This window comes from Schistocerca cancellata, chromosome 4 (genome assembly GCF_023864275.1).
Source record: "Schistocerca cancellata isolate TAMUIC-IGC-003103 chromosome 4, iqSchCanc2.1, whole genome shotgun sequence".
NCBI lineage: Eukaryota > Metazoa > Arthropoda > Insecta > Orthoptera > Acrididae > Schistocerca > Schistocerca cancellata.
Genome location: NC_064629.1, coordinates 532,558,532 through 532,580,093, shown reverse-complemented (window position 1 = coordinate 532,580,093; position 21,562 = coordinate 532,558,532). Strand labels below are relative to the sequence as shown.

Genomic DNA, 21,562 nt, shown 5'->3' with positions numbered 1-21,562 from the left:
TTGTGAATGGCTTAACCACAGCCTAAAAAATAATTTCTTCACCTTATATGATGTATTTATTGGTAAGCTGCAGGAGGGAGAAGTTATGAATTTATTTATTTATTTATTTATTTTATTTATTTTTTTTTTTTTTTTTGTAAAGCTTGCTGATGTCACTCAGTTGGAAAAGGACTGAAAATTACAGAGAGGAGGAGGAGGAGGAGGAGGAGGAAAAAGGTGGTGGTGGTGGTGGCAGCAGTGATTTTTGAGGCCACACAACTATGATTTCTTTAGCTCTTGTATAAAATACTTAAGAGAAGTGTTATCATAAACAGGTAAAATATCAATTAACATGCACACTAAAATGGAATCTGTTCACACACACACACACACACACACACACACACACACACAAACACGTGTGTGTGCCCACAGACAGGCACGCACACACATTCATGACTGTTCACGCATGCACAAATAAACCTAAATGCATAAACCTAGTCTTGTTGTAAAAGAAAGACTATACTATAACAGAGGAGTGACCACTCATAAATGTGAGAAGGTATGGAGTGATATACTAAATCAAATGCTTTTGTCAGAGCGCATAACATTCTTGCAAATTTTTTACCCTTTTCAGCCCCAGTCAAGTGCAATCGAAAGTAGTAGCAACAATTTCTGTTTCTGTTGTTTGGTTTAGTTTTTGTTTGTGCATGCTTCAGTGGATTTGACTTTTTTAACTGGTGTTGATAAACTTTTTTAAGTGTTTGCAAATTTTATGAGCTAAATGAAGTATATGGATAACAAGAAGCAGCATAGCATCAGTATTAAGACTACATCAAGCAATTGCTTGAGTTAGTGTTATATTCATTGTTGAATAAACAACCATGGACTAAAGATGGATAAAGAGTGAGCCAACTATGTACAGAAGCAAGAGGAATTGTCCACCTTCTGGAAACAGTCTGAAGCTGTGTTAGGCACAGTGTAGGGGTTTCATGCTGCTGCTCTGGACTGCGGTGGTGTTGAGGCAGCCGACATGAATGCTTTGAGATCTCTGGTGCCTATAGTGTCATCCACAATCCCTGTTGCAGTGTGTTCCCATTCGCTCATCCTGATCAGCTAAGAATCACTGTGGTGAATGGCAAACAGTAGCAGGATTTCGAATCTCTGTGCGAAAGGTAAAAGTGTAAGCTGCCCAGGCAGTTGTCCCTTTATGCCTTAAAAATAGGTTTGAGGTATTGTCAACTGCTGAAAGTACATCTGAACAAGCACAGGATGCCTGATCTTTTGGGACTGGGGCAATCTTCTTGAAAGGTCTTGTTTTAATGTCAAGTTTAACACATATATTTCAGAATGACACAACACATATAAGTCACAGAGTAAGTTGACAAGCAAGACATGTGTACACGTTAGCATTTGAATGAGCACTGAGTCCCAGTCTAGCGGCCGCTGCTCGGCTGGCCGCTTAGGTGGCGCAGCTGCTGCATGGCTGGCAGACAGCGCCGCACGTAGAGGACGCGCGTAATTGCGCGGCGGCGCTTTGAATGATCAGCCGAGTCACAACACTTTTCCCCCCTTTGATATTGTTGCACTGGTCCTGATGGAGGTGTCCTGGAGATGGCTAACGTCCATAGGCATTGCTTGACTCGCCGTAAAGTCTCGAGGACGAGGCTTCCCGTACGGACGGAAGTGTCCCCGATGATAATGGGTCGAGATGACAGGAGACATAGGGGTCGAATCTGCTGGGGCCCCATGCACCAATCTGCCCGCTGCGGCAAGTCCAGTTGATATAAGAGGAGACATGGGCGATGTGTCTGCGTTCCTTGGAGGAGGAGGCGAGTAGATTGTCTCTGACAGAGGATGGTCATCCGGTTCCTGCATGGGCACGTCTCCTGGTGGCATCCATTCTTTTGCTGGCATCGCGATGACGGTGACAGGGCTGCATTGTGAGTATTGAGAGATGCCAAGATCCCGAGCGTCAGGTAGAGCCGAAGGTGGTGTAGCGGCATTCGGAACAGGCGTTGCCGGCACACGAGGCCGAAGCTGGTCCGAATGACGCACTGGATTTCATACAGGCGTCGGCCACGGTGTCGTAAGATGCGGCCCGGGCTCCATTTTGGCTGCCTGCCATATCCCCGTACCCAGACGAGGTCGTCGGTGGTGAACCGGCCAAGTGAAGGCACCCGCTGCCATGAGGTGGAAGGCTGCTGAAGATGAAGTAGCGTGCGGGGCTGTCGGCCATGTAAGAGCTCAGACGGGCTGTGGTCGCCCATGGGGGTGAAACGGTAAGACGCCAGGAACTGGAGAAGCGCCTCATCAGCAGCAGAAGAAGTCAGAAGTTTCCGCATCTGAGCCTTAAATGTGCGGACCAGTCGTTCAGCCTCACCGTTTGACTGTGGATGGAACGACGGGGCCGTGACATGCATAACGCCGTGACGAGCACAAGAATCAGCAAATTCGGAAGAGGCAAATTGCAGACCATTATCAGTAACAAGAGTAGAGGGGAGGCCTTCCAAAGAAAAAATGCGGGTGAGAGTACTTGTGGGTGCCGCGGTGGTAGGCGACGTGCAACGGACAATGAAAGAAAAGTTAGAGTAGGCGTCAATTACAAGGAGCTAATAAGTACCTAGAAAGGGTCCCGCATAGTCAGCATGAATGCGCTCCCAGAGCTTCTCAGGCGAAGGCCACGATGACAAAGATGACTTCGGGGCAGCGGCCAGTGACGCACAAGGGCTGCAGGCGGCGACCATGTGTGCTATTTCAGAGTCGATGCCAGGCCAGTACACATGATGGTGCGCCAGAGATTTTGTGTGAGACACACCCCAGTGCCCTTGGTGAAGGAGGCGCAAGACCGAAGCATGCAAAGACGCAGGTACCACAACACGCGGCGAAGCATTGTCAGTGGAAAGGAGGATAACACCATCCCTAGCCGTGAGGCGGTAGCACAAAGCGTAGTAGTTTCGCAACAGATCAGAAGTCTTAGCGGACGGGCGATCTGGCCAACCCTTCTGAATACAGCGTAAAACCCGGGTGAGGGTAGGGTCACAACCCGCAGCAGCCGCCAGCCTGTCTCCAGTGATGGGGAACCCGTCCACAACCTGCTGCTCGGCAACATCCAGGTGGAAACACAAAAGTTCGTCCCTATTGAATGCCAGATAAGGACCCATGGGAAGGCGAGACAGAGCATCAGCATTGGCATGTTGAGCTGTTGGCCGGCAATGAATCTCATAATTGAAACTAGACAATTAAAGAGCCCAACGCTGGAGGCGGTGTGCAGCCTTGTCGGGAAGTGACGTTGATGGATGAAACAAGGAAACAAGTGGTTTGTGATCCGTAACAAGATGAAATTTTGAGCCATAGAGAAAAACACCAAACTTATGAAGAGCATAAATAATGGCCAAAGCCTCTTTTTCAATTTGAGAATACTTTTGTTGGGCATCCGTGAGCGTTTTGGAGGCATAAGCAATGGGTTGTTCCAAACCATCAGAAAAACTGTGCGCTAGGACTGCACCGACCCCGTATTGAGAGGCGTCTGTGGCAAGAACAAGATGTTGGCCAGGTCGATAAGTAGCCAGGCACGGGGCCTGTTTCAGCACAGTCTTCAGTTTCTGGAAAGCCGCATCGCATGACACGGACCTGTGAAAAGGCACGTTTTTATGCAACAGGCGATGCAATGGCTGAGCCACCGAAGCCGCAGACGGTAAAAACTGTGATAGTATGCTATTTTCCCCAAGAAGGCCTGCAGTTCCTTAACAGATGTAGGGCGAGGAAGGGCATCGACTGCCGCGACAGTTTGCTGAAGCAGACGAATACCCTCCTGAGAGAGTTGAAACCCCCAAGTACATGATAGATGCCTGAAAAAATTGTGATTTCTGAAGATTACACTTAAGACCGGCAGTCTGTAAGACATGAAAAAGTGTGCGGAGATTTTGAAGATGTTCTTTAGTGGTGGAGCCAGTGACAATAATGTTGTCCATGTAATTGATACACCCAGGGACAGGGAGCAATAATTGTTCCAAGAGTCGCTGAAAGAGAGCAGGGGCGCTAGCAACCCCGAATGGCAATCGTTGGTATTGATAGAGGCCGAAAGGCATGTTAAGGACCAGAAACTGCCGGGAAGCAGCGTCGAGAGGAAGTTGATGATAAGCTTCTGACAGGTCAATTTTAGAAAAATACTGGCCTCCAGCAAGTTTAGTGAACAGTTCTTCAGGACAGGGCACAGGGTAAGTGTCGATGAGGCATTGAACATTTACAGTGGCTTTGAAATCGGCACAGAGACGAATATCACCATTTGGCTTAGCAACGACAACGACAGGAGAGGACCACTCACTGAAAGTGACAGGAAGCAAGACCCCTGAAGTAGTGAGACGATCCAGCTCCCGTTTTACCCGATCACGAAGGGCCACAGGAATGGGCCGAGCCCGAAAAAACTTAGGCCGAGCAGTGGGTTTGAGCGTGATATGAGCTTCAAAGTCGTTTGCACAGCCTAACCCAGGAGAAAAAAGGGACGAAAATGTCGTCGACAAGGAATCCAATTGGGCATAAGGAATAGCATCAGAGACGATATTGACAGAGTCATCTATGGAGAGCCCAAAAACGCGAAAGGCATCGAAACCAAAAAGATTCTCTGTGTTACTCTGGTCGCCCACAAATATGGGAACGGTGCGAACGACGGATTTGTAAGATACCTCAGCATTAAACTTTCCCAAGAGAGAAATCTTCTCTTTATTGTACGTCCGTAATTGCCGAGTGACAGGTGACAGGAGTAGAGAACCCAACTGAAGATACGCCTGAGAATTAATTATAGTGGCAGCAGAACCGGTATCCACCTGCATGTGAACATCTCGACCAAGGATTTGGAAAGTGAGGAATAACTTCCCTGAAAGGGAAGAAGTGCAATTGACAGACAACACAGAATCAGAATCAGCGTCATGTTCATGAACATCATGTATGCGGTCGGATTTGCAAATGGAAGACACATGACCTTTCTTTTTGCAATTGTGACACACAGCCCAATGTTGGGGACAATCCTCGCGTGAATGTTTCGTAAAACACTGCGGACATGAAGGAAGTTGCCGAGGGTTTTGCTGCAGTTTCTTAGCGGGTTGTTTACGGCTAGGCCAAGGCTGTGCGTTGGAGCGCACTGCGGCCACGTCGGCTGGCAGGGACGTGCTGCACGTGTCGTCAACAGTGCACAGAGGTTGTATTTCCCCAACATCACCCCACGCCTCTATTTGCGCCCCAGTGGCATGAAAAATTTCAAAAGACTGCGCAATGGAGAGAACTTCATCTAGAGTCGGATTTGCCAACTCAAGGGCACGTTGCCGAACTTCTTTGTCGGGCGCCGACCAGATAATAGCATCCCGTACCATGGAATCGGCATAGGATTCTTTGTGAATGTCAGTAACAAATTGACACTTTCGACTGAGGCCTTGAAGTTCAGCAGCCCAAGCACGATAGGATTGATGTGGCTGTTTTTGACAACGATAAAAGGCAACACGAGAGGCTACCACATGTGTTTGCTTTTGAAAATAGACAGACAGAAGTGAGCACATTTCAGCAAAGGACAAAGACGCAGGATCCTTCAAAGGAGCCAATTGCGACAACAACCGATACATTTGAGGTGAAATCCAGGAAAAGAACAGACTTACATGGTTGTTCGTCCGTGACATGAAATGCCAAGAAGTGCTGTCCAAGACGTTTTTCATAATCAGACCAGTCTTCCGCCGTCTCGTCGTAAGGAGGAAAAGGAGGTATAGCCAATGACGAGAAACGCCCCGCATTTGACGCCACGACGAAATCGCGAATCGCCACAGTTAGAAGCGTTTGCTGTTCAAGGAGATTTTGCAATAGTCGCTTGACAGTAGCCATGGAAACCTGTGGGTCAACAGTGAAAAGGAAAAATCCCATCCTCGTCGCCAATTGTTTTAACGTCAAGTTTAACACATATATTTCAGAATGACACAACACATATAAGTCACAGAGTAAGTTGACAAGCAAGACACATTAGCATTCAAATGAGCACTGAGTCCCAGTCTAGCGGCCACTGCTCAGCTGGCCGCTTAGGTGGTGCAGCTGCTGCATGGCTGGCAGACAGCGCCGCACATAGAGGACGCGCGTGATTGCGTGGCGGTGCTTTGAATGATCGGCGAGTTACAACAGGTCTTGACAAGCACAATGGGTGGAGTTGCTAGTCACTGGGAGCTACAATGTTAAGTCAGGTGATGGAGCCCCTTAGGGAAATAATGAGCAGGTCACAAAGGAAGGCCAGTCTCTACTCTGCTTGCCAAAGAGTCTCAACCAAGATGTAGAGGATGCTCTGTCAGTGGTCACTGATAGCACTAGGTGTACTGGGCTGCAAATTGTGGATCATTTCATCACAAATGACTCCTGCCACCTGGGTTCATAAGTCATCCTCAGTTCCTACAGTCAGCTTGCTGCTTTTGTTAAGAAATTTTGCCTCAAACGTGGTTTGGAGTTGAGTGGAAGGCTTAAATCAGATTCATAGACAATTCTGTGGTGATTTTTGATGTGGATTTCTTAATTTCCACTATTGAATGGAGAGCTGCAGGACCCTCTCAACAGGTCTGTACTGCACCACATGCAAGAAGTGGTTACTATGATAGCAGTATCTGTGATGTGCACATGTGGATTTTTTATGATAGAGAAACAAAGGATATCAGCTCCCTTAATGAAAGAGTAGCATCTGTCATGGCAGAATGAAGAAAGACAAAAGGCATAGGATAATGATATGCATGAATACAAATAGTGGTAGCTTTTTTATTTTTATTTTTTAGGGTTCAAAACTGCTACAGTCATAAGCACCCATTCTGTGGCTTAGGGAAGGGTAAAAAACCAAATGTGAAATCAGCAGCAATGGGAGTGAAACTCAAGGAGGAGGGAAACTAAAAACGGAAGGAAATCTTAGAAAACTACTATTGAAGGGGGAGGGAGGGGGGTTGTATTCCCCAAAAAGGAGCTTCAAATGACCGATGTCATCTCACTGACACTGATAAACAGAAGGATGTTATCAGCTGAGCATGAGTCATCAGCTAAAAGGGAAGATATATCAGGCGACAATAGTAAATTGGTGCATAGCAGATTAAAATAGAGGCACTGAAGTAAAAGTTGTCTCGCTGTCTATGGTTGAGAGCAGTGAGGACAAAGCAGGGGAGGATCACCACTTAAAATATGTTGACGGCTAAAAAGACAGTGTCCTATCCAGAGTCTAGTTAAAATTACGAGGCCGGGAGGAAGAGGTCCAAGCACAGGGAAGAGGTATAAGGCCTGTAATTTATTATCAGGAAGTGTAAACTAATGTGTGTGCCATAAAAGAGTAACATGACGACATAAAATGCTCTGTAGATCAGCAAAGGGAACCATGTGAACAGCAGGCTGAGGAAGAGAGATTGCAGCCTTGGCTGCTATATCGGCTGCCTTGTTTCCACGGATAGCAACGTGCCCTGGGATCCAGAGGAATGCCACAGAGACTCCCCCCAAGTGGAGGCTGTCCTGAATATGGTGGACCAGAGGGTGGAAAAGATAAAGAACTTGGAGGTTGAGAAGAGAGTTGAGTGAATCCAAGCATATAATATACTGTAGCCGCTTATGGCGATGGATGTATTGGACAGCCTGGAGAACAGCATAAAGCTTCGCAGTAAATACCAAACACTGGTCAGGAACCTGAAATCTATTAGGGGTGTTGCCAACAATATAAGCACTCCCAACACCAAATGTGGTCTTTGAGCCATCAGTGTAAATAAATTTGGCATCCTTCATTTGTGTGCACAGGGGGGTGGGTACTATCCTTGAGGGGCAGCTGACAAAGGACACAGAGAAGGCAGGTCCAGGGACAAAGCCAAGGTGGCACCGTACCACCATTTGTCAATGAAGTTTTAGGAAAGTGGAAGGAAAGAGAATGTAACAGATGACGAAAGCGGACTCCCGGTGGTGGTAGAGGAGAACAGCGGCCTCCATTCCCCACATCCAAGGAGGCGTCGAAAAAAAGGGCCTGGGTCAGAAGGGCAGGCATGGAAGACAGATGACTAGCATGGTGACTCAGTAGGACAGCTCGCCGATTGGATAGTGGAGGTTCAGCAGTCTCAGTGTAAAGGCTCTCCACAGTGCTGGTATAAAAAGCTCTAGATGCTAAATGCAATCACTGGTGGTGGACAGAGTTGAGACGCCGAAGAATAGACATCTGTGCAGAGGAGTAAACTATGCTTCCGTACTCCAATTTTGAGTGCACTAAGGCATGATACAGGCGGATATATGTGGAGGAGGACCACTCGGTCCGCTCCCCAAGGTACCACTTACAACACGGAGAGTGTTGAGGGATCGCATACAGTGAGCTGCAAGATATGAAATGTAGGAAGACCAGCACAGTTTTCTGTCAAACATAAGTCCCAACAATTGGGTGATATTAGCAAACAGAAGGTCGACAGGGCCTAGGTGTAGGGAAGGTGGAGGAAACTCCGTACAACACAAAAAATTTACACAGGCGGTCTTATTGGGAGAAAAGCGGAAGCCAGTTTCGATGCTCCATGAGTGGAGGCGATCGAGACATCCTTGAAGACTTCGTTCAAGAAGGCTGGTCCGTTGAGAGCTGTAGTAGATCGTAAAATTGTCAACAAAGAGGGAGCCTGAGACATCGGGAAGGAGACAATCCATAATTGGATTTATGGTGATGGTAAACAGTACAACACTCAGTACGGAGCCCTGGGGCACCCCGTTTTCATGGGAGAAAGTACGGGAGTGAGTGGTGTGCACCCGCATCTGAAAGGTGCGCTCTGTCATAAATTCACGAATAAAATGGGGTAGCTGCCCTCGAAAGCACCGAGAGAACAGTGTGCGGAGGATACCTGTCCTCCAACAAGTATCATATGCTATCTCCAGATCAACAAATATTGCTAGCGGTTGGCATTTTCTGAGAAAATTGCTCACAATATAAGTGGAGAGAGCAACAAGATGGTCAACTGCAGAATGATGCTTTCAGGAACCGCATGGAGCAGGTATTAAAAGCCACCAGCCTAAACGGCAATTCACCATACGCTCCAAAACCTTACCAACACTACTCGTGAGAGAAATGGGACGATAGCAAGAGGGGAGATGTTTGTCCTTTCCAGGGCTTGGAACAGGAATGACGATAGCTTCCCGCCATCTTCTGGAAAAGGTTCTGTCGGTCCAAATTCGATTATAAAGGCGAAGGAGGTAATGCAGACTACAGTATGATAAATGCAGCAACATTTGGACATGGATGCCATCCGGTCCTGGAGTTTCCACATAAAGAAAACAGTATTATAGCTTTCACGATTTTGAGAGGAGAAAGCAAAAGGTCACACTTCCGCTGCTTATTTCTTCAGGAGAAAGGCTGGCGGGTAATTTGAAGAGCTCAAAATCTCAGCAAAGTGTTGATCCAATGAGTTAGAAATTGCAACTGGGTCCATAAGGTATCATGCGTGACAGTGAGCCCAGATATCAGGGAGAAACTATACATTCTGGATAACCGTCGAATTCAACTCCAAACTACAGATGAGGGAGTAAAGGCATTAAAGGATGGTATCGTGCACGTAATTGCTTAGAGCGGATACAATTGGCCAATGTGGGATGGTGGCGGAAAACGCGAAGAGCATGTCTCCGCTCGCGTATTGCGTCACGGCACATCTCGTTCCACCAAGGAACTGGGGGATGCCGGGGCAAAGGGGAGGTATGAGGTATTGAATGTTCCGCAGCTGTATGAATAACTTCCATAACATGAGAGAACTGATCGTCGATGCTAGGAGAGTGACGGTCATTGAATGTCGTTAGAGAGAAGAAAAGTGTCCAATTGGCTTGGGAAAATTTCCAGAATCTTGGGTGCATAGATGACAGTTGTGGCTGTAATCAAAGGACACATGGAAAATGGTCACTCGAGTATTTATCCGCTAGAGTGAACCATTCAAAGTGTCAAGTTAGCTGAACAGTACCAACCGGAAGGCCCAAATGAGAGAAGTTTGACATGGAGGCAGACAAAAATGTAGGTTCCCCAGTGTTGAGGCATCGAAGATCCGCTTGGTGGAAGAGGTCAATCAATAGGGAGTCTCGCGGACAAGGACACGGAGATCCCCAAAGCAGGTAGTGGGCATTGAAGTCCCCAACCAGCAAATGGGGGGGCGACCAAGGAGATGAAGGAGATCGGCTGTTGCAATTGGTGTGAACAATGGAATGTATACGGTACAAAGGGAGAAGGTGTATCCAGAAAGGGAAAGACATACAGTGACAGCTTGGAAGGAACTGTTTAAGGGGATTGCGTGATAATGGACAGTTCCATGGAGAAGAATCGTAAGCCCCCGTGTCCCAGAGTGCCATCAACAGAGGGAGATCAAACCGGACTGATTGTAAATGAGGAAAGACAAATAATCAACATAGGGCGGACAGAAAAGGGAAAAATCTCACCACGTTTGCCGTCAACTCAACGACCACTGAGAGCTGGAGGCTGATGGCGTGGAACAGCATTCAGCCAAAGGCAGAAGATCCTCATCCATAGGTTGCTTGGGGGCAGCTCCTGCCACCAGTGATCGGCTGGTGGATCAGCCGCCAGCGGTGTGTCTCGGCAACATGGAAGACGGCCAAGGGCGGCTACTGCTGTGTGGCGCTGTAGATGAGACACGCCGTGGTGGAGAAGGAGAGGAACTTTGTTTCTTTTGAGCATTCTTGGAAGTAGAATGGTGAGAGGAGGGAGGAATCAATGGCTGGGAGGTCGGAGTATGTAAAAAATCTTTGCGAGTAGGCTCTTTCTTGGAAGTCTTGGTGTCCGATTTTGGGGCCCGTGATTTAGTAGGAGTCAATGAAGGGTGAGCCTGAGAGTGAGCAGGCGATAGTGGGGATGATGAACAGGTGATCTTTGGGTTAGCCGATCTGACAACCGCAGCACTAAAGGTGAGATCGTAAGTCTGTGTGGCTACCTCCTCAGCAGGCTGAGGAGATGCAAGGTCAGTGCTATATTTACCTGCTGGGAGCACAGTGGGCTTTCTACTGGCAAATAACTTACAAGCAGCAAATGTGGACACCTTTTCCTTCACTCTGATTTCCTGAATAATTTGTTCATCTTTGAAAATAGGGCAATCTCTAGAAGCAGCAGCGTGGTCGCCCATACAGTTGATGCAACGAGGGGATGGAGGTGGACAATCACCCTCATGGGCATCCCTGCCACATGTAATGCATTTGACCAGATTGGAACACGACTGGCTGGTATGATTAAACCACTGACACCGATACCAACGTGTAGGGTTGGGGATGTAAGGGCGAACTGAAATGATCTCATATCCTGCTTTAAGTAGTATCATGTACACAAGGTATAAAAGAGCAGTGCACTGGCAGAGCTGTCATTTGCACTCAGGTGTTCAATGTGATTATGGCCACACACTGGGAATTAACACACTTTGGAATGGTAGTTGGAGCAAGATGCATGGGACATTCCATTTCGGAAATCACTAGGAAATTCAATATTCCAAGATTCACAGCACCATGAGCATGCTTAGAATATCAAATTTCAGCCATTATCTCTCATGATGGACAATGCAGAGGCTGACAGCCTTTACTTAATGTTTGAGAACAGTGGCATTTGTGTAGAGTTTTCAGTGCTAACAAACAAACAGCACTACACAAAATAAACACAGAAATCAATATGGAAAGTAGGGTGAACATATCTGTTATAACAATGCTGCAAAATTTGCTATTAATGGACTATGGCAGCAGACGACTGTTGCGAGTGCCTTTGTTAACATCACAACACTGTCCGCAGCACCTCTCCTGTGCTTGTGACCATATCAGTTGGACCCTAGAAGACTGGGAAACCATGGCCTGGTCAAATGAGTTGCAGTTTCAGTTGGTAAGAGCTGATGGTAGGGTTCGAATGTGGCGCAGATCCCATGAAGCCATGGACCCATGTTGTCAACAAGGCACTGTGATAGCTGGTGGTGGCTCCAAAATGGTGTAGACTGTGTTTACATGGAATGGGCTAGGTCCTCTGGTCCAACTGAACCAATCACTGATCATTTGCAGCCACTCATGGTCCTCATGTTTCCAAACAACAATGAAATTTTTATGGATCACAATGCATCATGTCGCTGGCCCACAATTGTTCGTGATTCATTTGAAAAACATTCTGGACAATTCAAGTAAATGATTTGGGCACCCACACCAACTCCCATTGAACATTTATGGGACATAATCGAGAGGTCAGTTCGTGTACAAAATCCTGTACTGTCAACACTTTAGCAATTATGAATGGCTATAGCACCAGCACGGCTCAATATTTCTGCAGGATTTGCAACGACTTGTTGAGTCCATGCTATGGTGAGTTGCTGCATTACACCAGGCAAAAGGAGGTCTGGAACAATAGTAGGAGGTACCCTATGGCTTCTGTCACCTCAGTGTAGTATCAGTTAACTGCAGGAGTTTCCACCGAAAGGTCCCAGAACTACTTTTGCTTGTGAACAGTAATTATGCCTACATAGTACTTGGGACAGAAAGCTGGCTGAAGCCAGATGTTAGTAGCAATGAAATTCTAAATTCTGACTGCAACGTACATCACAAAGATAAGAAGAACACCAGTGGTGAAAATGCATTTATAGCTGTAAATAACATCTAACAGGGCCAGTAAAGATTCCAAATTTGAAATAATTTGTATGAAGGTAAGTGTTATAGGTAGATCACCCACAGTAATCATCCACTTTTATAAAAATCTTGCCTCAGGAATGGTGGTGGTGGATTGTTTGATGGAAAACTTCAAGAATATTGCATGTACATTTCCTGGTTCTGCTATAGTATTGGGGGAGGTTATAACTTACCAGATGTAGGGATATGTGTGAAATTGTTCTAAATACCTTATCTGAAAATTACCTTCAGTAGTTTATCAGAGAGCTGACTCACAAAGATAACATTTTAGATCTCCAAACAAGCTCGAACGTTTTGACTCAGTTAACACAGAACTGAGAATCTATGATCATAACAATACAGCTATAAATAGGAATGTAAAGAAATGTATCAAGATTATTTCTGCTTAGCAAGTGTGACAAGAAGCAGACTTCACATTACCTGAATGGCCGACAAGAAATATTTATCTCTGGGACTGAAAATGTTGAGTATGAATGGACAAAGTTAATTAGCAATATACAATACACCTTACACAGGTATGCTATGTGCGACACAAAGTTGTGAGGGTCGGGAAAAGCTTGCCATGGTTTGATAGCCACATTATAAAGTCGCTCCAAAGGCAAAGAGAACTTCACTGTTGTTTTAAACTTGGCTGAAGTCTCATTGACAAACAAAAACTGAACAATAGCAAAATTAGCATAAAGAGGGCCATGCATTAACTGTTCAACTTACGTGAAAGTAAAATTCTATCTACCAATTTGACAAAAAATCCTTAGAAGTTTTGGTCCTACATTTCATCAGTAAACAAATGTTATCCATCTGTCCAGATACACTGTGAGTGTAATGGCACTGAAATGGAGGATGAGAGAAGGCTAAAATATTATACTTCTTTTCCCGACATTGTTTCACTGAGGAAGATGGTACTGTGGGTCCTCTTTTAAACTGTCACAGCAACATCAACATAAGTGATCACAGGACAGGAAAATAAACTGAAATCACTCAACAGAAGGGGTCAATTGGACCTGATAGGATACCTATACATTTGTGTACAGGATGAGACAGTAGGGAAGGTGCATGCTTTGAGGGGTGATTTTTTAGTGATTCTTAACAAAAAAAGTCATATGAACTCATCTCCTATTCTTAACAGTTTCTGAGGAAACAAATGATAACAACTGGGAACAAGATAAATGCAGGTGATGGTAAACAAAACACTGTGATCTAATGTTTTGTTTAATTGTGTACACTTCCTCACAAAACATGTTCAAAAAGTTCACTGTCAGCTGCAATGCATTTTGCAGCCATTTTAGATAGCTGCTGTGTTGCTGACATGAGCTTATTCATATGGTCCTTTACTTGAGTACATGCATGTAAAATACAAGGTAGAATTTCCTCCTTTGTGTCCACTCTGCGCTTGTAGACTTTGCTCTTAAGCCAAACCCACAAACAGTAATGTAATGCAGTAAGATCAGCAGACCTCGATGGCCAAGAAATGACACCACGGCGACCAATCCAATGCTCAGGATACGTTTCAGTGATGTCCTCTGTCACTGGCCCTACAGAATGCACAAGTGAAGTGTGCATTGAAATGGTCAGTAAAGACAACACTAAGCACCCTAATGCCACTTTGGTTGTATTCACATGTGAGTGCTGATGATGAAGAACATGTGATTGATGGCTGTGATTTTCAAACAGCTGTATGTAGGATACGGTTAAGAAAAGGGCATACGTTCATTTGAAGTTTTTTGTTCGAACTTACTCCTCTTCAAGCAGCACTGTACTGTAGATCATTAAAGGAGCGAAGCATTTCAAGTGATTAGAAAAATGTAGAAATGATACATTTTCCGGAAGGGTTGTTGGACAGATGAACAAAACTATAGGCCTGTATCACTAATGTTACTACTATCTGGAATTCTGAACATGTTTCATGCTCGCATATTACATTTCTGTAGGCCAAAATCTCTACAGCAATCAACATTGATTCCATAAACAACAATCACATGAAACCCAATTGGTTTTACCTGTCCATGACAGCAGTAGACACTGGTATCCAGGTTACTGACATGAGCTGCATCCTCAGGAAAGTGTTTGATACAGTTTTGAATTTTTGTCTAATGAACAAAATATAAGTCTACAGAATATCAGATCAGCTTTGTGATTGAATTGAAGAGTTCCTAGCAAACAGAACACAAAACAGAATACAGCATGTCATTCTTAATGGAGAGAGAGAGAGAGAGAGAGAGAGAGAGAGAGAGAGAGAGAGACCTTCAGACGAAAAAGTGACTTCAGGTGTATTGCAAAGGGAGTGTTATAGGACTAATATATTTCACAATGTACACACGTGACATAACACATGATATTGGAAGTTCCATGAAGCTTTTTGCAAATGACATTATTATAGGGAGAGAAGTTGCATCCACAAGAAAATGGTAGTGAAATGCAAAAAGGCCTTCAGAGGACCACATGACTTCAGGCAGCAGTTGGCAACTGACCCTCAACACAAATGCATCATATTGCACATCAATAGGCAGAAAGACCCATTATTGTGTGATTGCACAATTGCATGACAAACACTGGAAGCAGTCACACCCATGAAATATCTGGGAGTATGTGCAAAGAGGGATCTGAAGTGGAATGATTACATATAATTAATCGCAGGTAAGGCAGGTGCCAGAGAGATTCAATGGAAGAATTCACAGGAATTGTAATCCACTCATGAAGGAGGTAGCTTACAAGAGCCTTGTTTGACCAATACTTTAATATTGCTTGTGAGTCTTGGATCCAGACCAGATAGGATTGATACAGGAAACAGAGGAGATCAAAAGAAAAGTAACATGTTATGTCACAGGTTCATTCAGCAAGTGCAAAAGTGTCAAAGATATGCTCATCATGCTACAAGTGGCAGACACAAAGTGGTTTACTGTTAGAGGGGTCAACTAATATACTGTTTCTTCCTACATGTATCTCACAAAAAGACACTGGCAGTATAACAGAGAGACTTGAATTCGAAGTACCCTCTGCAAAACATTGTAACATGGCTTATGGAATATAGATGAAGTTGATATACATGAAATGTATTCACAGTTGCAAATATGCACAACCATCAGTTGTATAATGGAATGATGAGACTGAAAATTTGTGCCAGACCGGGACTCAAACACCGATTTCCAGCTTATCAAGAGTGGTCGCCTTGCCATTTGGCTACCTGAATGTGAACCACGGCCAGACCCAAACTTCCATGTTATCGAACATGTTTGTAACAACCTGTGCTCATACATCCATTATGTATATTCCTGTACAGGGGAGACATTTTACTAGGAAGTCGCTTGCTCGGTGTTGGAAGATAAATACAATATTGCAGTGCCTGTGTTATTCCGAATTATGACGCAAAGTTCCTTCGGACATGTACATATGGTAAAGCAACCGCTCATGATAAGTGGGAAACCCAGGTCCGAGTCCTGGTCCAGCACAAATTTTCATTCCATTATACTGCTGATGGTAGTCCATATTCGCAACTGCAAAAACACTTCACTTCATGTATTCCATGATGGCTGTAGTGGCCAGAGTGCCTGTTCCTTTGAACATGCATGTCCAAAGGAACCTGGCATCGTAATTCAGAATAACACAGGCACTGCTATATTGTAGATGTAGATGTATTATTAACTAACAAATTTCTAGGCGTCCTCTCAGAAGGACTTCTAAAAGACATTTCAGGTAAAGTTGCTTGTGAATACCACCTGATGGCCTATGTGGATAGTTGTATCTCTACTCACGAGTTTGCCTGAGAAAAATTAATACAAAAGTGATGCACAGCACATGTTCCAGAGCTTTTTCCACTAATAGTTCTATAGATCCGCTTGAGATTTAGTTTTTGAAACATTTTATTTTTGACAAAGTTGCATAGTCTCCATTGTCTCAGACATTCAGTACTGAAGCATGTTCATAATGGTAACAGAAGACTGGCAAGTTATGACCTGAGGTCAGTTCAGAGAGCCCTTGTTTACGGAACTTGACACTAATCATTGCTGGTTGAGTCCCCCTTGATGATCATTTAGCACTGTCCATGGGGACACATTTAGCTTACCTGACATTGCAGACACAGCAATCAAGAGACCCAATCATTATTTTGGTGAGTTAACACTCATGTACTGAATGCAGTTTCAATATTAGTAACGTTGAATCTAGCAAATACACTGATTAAGAACATCTCTTATGTGCAATTAAGTCATTCTCCAATAAATGCCAAGACTGAAAGGTTAGCAGAAGAACTTTCTTGATTGTGAAAATCAGTTTTTAGCAATAATGAGAATGGTCCTAAAAGCTGGTCACTTCACAACACCAAATTGTTGTCACTAACATTTACATATAGAGTCTACTACACAGTTACACAACTATCATGAAATCTCCACAGGGTATCAATAATATAGGTTTCATACCAAAGCCAAAAATACTTGCTATTGCTCCTTCGTCAGTGCCTTCTCCCCCCTCTTCAAACAAACAAACAAACACAAACACACTTCCTTTTCCAATTATTTGCAACATATATCTACAAAGATTAATAATTTTTTGTGTGATCACATTTTCATAAGACTTTACATAGAAAGCTGTAACACAATATTAAATGGCATAGAAATTGCTGCATGTGTCAGAATACAATCAGGTAACATCCTACACATTAAGTGGGCTGAAATAATTCAAATTGCTTTCTTACCTTTGGCACAAATATAAGAGCCATACTCAAGAAGCAACAGAATATTACAGCAAGAGCAACAAATGCAAAACTAGCATCTTGTTGTGATGCTATGACCATTGTAACTGGAGCAGTAATGAGACACAACACGACAACATTGTAAATAGACATTCCCACATAACGAGAGTCATTTATCTGTTTCACTTTGATGCTTCGTGTCTCATATGCCAAAAACAGTCCAAAAACCAGTACTAAGCCTTTGTAACCGTACATCACACCTGTGGAAACAAACATACATATGAATATGTATGGGAAGTCACAACTGAAAATACGAAGACATTTATAAAAAGTAAGTTTTAAAGACTAAGAATATTTTGTAGCAAACAAATCATTTTAGTCATGCATTTTGCCAGTGACTTCCATCATTGGTTCAGACTTTTATGATAAAAATCAGGACAAGATAAGTCATTTTTCAGCCTGGCAGAGAAAGTTTCCGATTGTTTATATACAAAATCCACTAGTTTTTCATTGTAGCTGCCCACTTTTACCAATCGTTTTCCAGTGAGTAGAGTCCATCACACCAAAGTGAAATTCGTGCAGGCCTTCAAAATACCTGTCTATAGCAGCTATAACCTCCTCTTTTGACTTAAAATGTTTCCTGGTCACAAATTTCTTTAACAGATGAAAGTCACTGGAAGAACAATTTAGAGATTAGGTAGATATTCCAACAGTTCTTATTTCATATCCCTCACTTTTCACAGTGCCTTAGCACCTCTGTGTGTAGGTAGTTTGTTCTGACAAAAGATGACTATTTTGCAAAGCAGGTCTCTCCTCACACAGTTTTTCACATAGTTGCTCTAAAGGAAAGAGATGAATAATAGACACAGACCATTAGCTTGGACTGGACATATATAGGGACAGTAACCAGCCTCACATCTTACAAGATTTAAGGAAATCCAAAGAAGGATGGCCAGATTGGCATTTGAGTCTGCTTCTCCCACATGCCTGTTCAGTGTCTTAACCAATGTGCCACCTCAGAGATCAGTTGCTACAGAAGACTTGCCATACATACCAGTTAGTAGTTTAGCATTGTTAATTATTAAGAGTAATACTTTTTGCAACCCAGAAAATGCTGCCTATATGTTTTCTAGCAGATAAAACTTCCTTTGTCATTTGTATTGCAATGCTACTGGCTTCCACCCACCTGCTTTGACAACTGTGTTGTTCCTGAATACAAAGGTAGGTTTCAATCACCATAACAAATTGGCACTTCAAATCAGTAGTACTCTCTTTAAAATAGTCCAAACACAGCAGAAAAGTTACGTTTCTGCTTTAGCTTTTGGACAGTGCTCAACACATGATGCATCCATCTTGTAAAATCTTTTCCAGATTTAATTCTTCTTTATTGAAATAATTAGCAACCAGTTGCACAGAACAAATTTTATTTCCTTAACTATTTTCAGTTACGTAGTGCCCTTCTTTAGAAGGTTATAACTTTTGCATTATTTGCAAGTATCGAAATAAGATGCATGCAGCATATTTCTGTGGTCATGTGGCTATAGTGCCTGCACAAAAATGACATAAGGAAGCCAAACAACAAGTGCAGACATTACAATGTTTCATCATGTCATTTTTTGTACAGGTACTATGAACCACATAACCACAGCCATATGCTGCATACATCTTATTTTTGACACTCGCAAATAATGTGATAATTAAAACCTTTGGGAGAAGGGCACTAAGTCCCTAAACCCATTAAGGAAATAAAATTTCTTTTGTGCAACCTGTTGTTGATTATTTCAATAAATACACCTACAGTTGCTGAAGATGAATAAAATACTAAAATTAATTCTTCGTACAAAATGTCACACTCTCTTCCTTCTTATATGCCAATGATATGAGCCACTTCATACAGCTTTGCCTATTATACAATATCACATTGTGCAGTTACTATATGGGTCAATTTGTTGTTTTAGTTTTGGGACAGAGTTCATGTGGATTATATCTGATAGCACAACAGCCACAATTGAATGCACCTGGCCATTTCTTAACTGCCAAAAACGAACATACATACTCCATGTAAACCTTTATTAACTTAAGTGAACTACACATGATAGGACTGCTTTAAAAAGCTGTATATATATATATATATATATATATATATATATCATCTATCCAAATAGTTCCAAGACTGACTTTATTCCTGGCATATATGTGATGTCAACACAGTAACTACATGACAGATTGAACTAACAACAATAAATAACTGATGTGTATTCGATCAGTCAATTGTGAACAGGTAGTGTTAAGTAGTGGACATGCAGCTGTAGTATTTCAACATTGTTGTGTCACAAACTGCAACGGAGCAACATGGAGGCTACATAGAGCATCTGAAGCATTAAAACCACCACCTTAACTTTTCTGTACTTTTTAAATGTAGCCTCAAAACTTTTTTGGACCAACAGGGTAAACATATTGTACATATCAATTTGATAATGACCTGCATCATTGCACAGTACGTACCAAGATAACAAAATGAAATTTAATTGATATCAACACAATCTCTATGCCAAGTTGAAAAAACTGTACCTTGTCCTTGTATAAGCTATTTTACAGTTAGTGATACTCTGCGATTTTGAAGTACCCCCAAATTATAAAGTATATTACAGCAGACACACAGCCACTGATTTTAGGTTAATATCACAAACACTTATTGAATATTAGGACATTTCACAGACTTGGGTATACCATTTCTTCATGAAGGATGGTTCATGAGAAGCCGGTTATTTCTTTTTACATATCTGAAGTTTTATTTATTTTGCTGAGATGCACACTGAAATCCAAAGCAGTACCATAAAATATGTACTAAGAATTGGGGAACTGATTTCACCTGCTGCATTTCAACAAACTGCAAAAGTTTTACCTCAAATACTTATACAGGTGCATAACATATGATGCACTGAGCTCTTGTTTTCATTCAAACACATAACAAAAACTAAATTAAAATGTAGAGCAGCCACGAGTCACATGTAAATTTTCTTTATTTTACATGTTACACTTGATAATCATGAGCATCTTCAGAACTGTGGAAATACGTGTTACACCACCATACAATAAGATCAATTAAGAGATTCAACTTCCAACATGACAATTTACACTACATGTCTGAGGACCACTCGTTACAAATATCAGCCTGTGTAAAACACTGCCATCGCACATAAAATGGAGTAAGTTGGTTGTGTACAGTTAATATAAACTCTGTGTTCAGGTGCATTCTGTTTCTTGCTGAGTGGGTCAATGTCCTATCAATATGGACTTTCATTGAAACTGCCTCATGAAACCTTATGTAAAGCTATATTATACAAAAACAACACTAATATCACTAACGTATGGCAAATATCTGCTGCTTTTTTGGGCATGCACACACACAAGTCTAAAAAACGCATGTGGTTATTAAAACAATTTTAAAGGGCTTGAGTAAAATTAAAATTATAGCTGCCAATTTTACATGGGTACAGCATGTGTACAGCAGGTTATTAATGGCATTAAAACTGACCTATATTAACACAGATGAAACATGCCATTCATACGTAGTGGCACGATTCATCTTACATCTACTACTATTAGAGTGCAGTATACAGAGAAGGTGATTACAGCATGCATATTTATTTACAAAGCACATTTACTCACACCCATGAAGGTAACAAATATAAAATTGCACAGAAAATGGTTCAAATGGCTCTGAGCACTATGGGACTTAACATCTGAGGTCATCAGTCCCCTAGAACTTAGAACTACTTAAACCTAACTAACCTAAGGACATCACACACATCCATGCCCGAGGCAGGATTCGAACCTGCGACCGTAGCAGTCGCGCGGACCCGGACTAAAGCACATAGAACCGCTCAGCCACCGCGGCTGGCAAAATTGCACAGAAATTACATACTTAAACCATACGGCAATTGGGAAGACTATTCATATTGGCTCAGCTGATGTCATAAACTTTCAAGGGCATGAATAAATTTTTAAGATTCATTACAGGTTAACTTTTAAATTAATATAAAAAGAAATTAAAATTGCCTTTTTTTCCAGACACTGACTTATGTATGTCAATTTGTAAATGCTCATTAAAAATCATTAAAAACTACCTATTACTAAGTTTATATGATTCCAGAAATCGAAACATAGTGAAATTATTCATCTAAAGATTACAATTTATTAAGATGGAAAAACAAAAAAAATTTCCATTTATGGTGCATGAAA

At 42.8% G+C, this 21,562-nt stretch overlaps 1 protein-coding gene across 3 annotated transcripts in view; it reads right to left on the bottom strand.

Moving 5' to 3' along the window:
* LOC126183196 (gamma-aminobutyric acid type B receptor subunit 1) overlaps positions 1–21,562 on the bottom strand; it is a 523,138-nt gene that overhangs the window by 420,797 nt on the left and 80,779 nt on the right. For all 3 annotated transcript variants that reach the window (XM_049924952.1, XM_049924953.1, XM_049924951.1), the window contains exon 14: positions 17,321–17,577. In XM_049924952.1, coding sequence (XP_049780909.1) covers positions 17,321–17,577 — 257 coding nt within the window. The remainder of the gene's footprint in view (positions 1–17,320; positions 17,578–21,562) is intronic.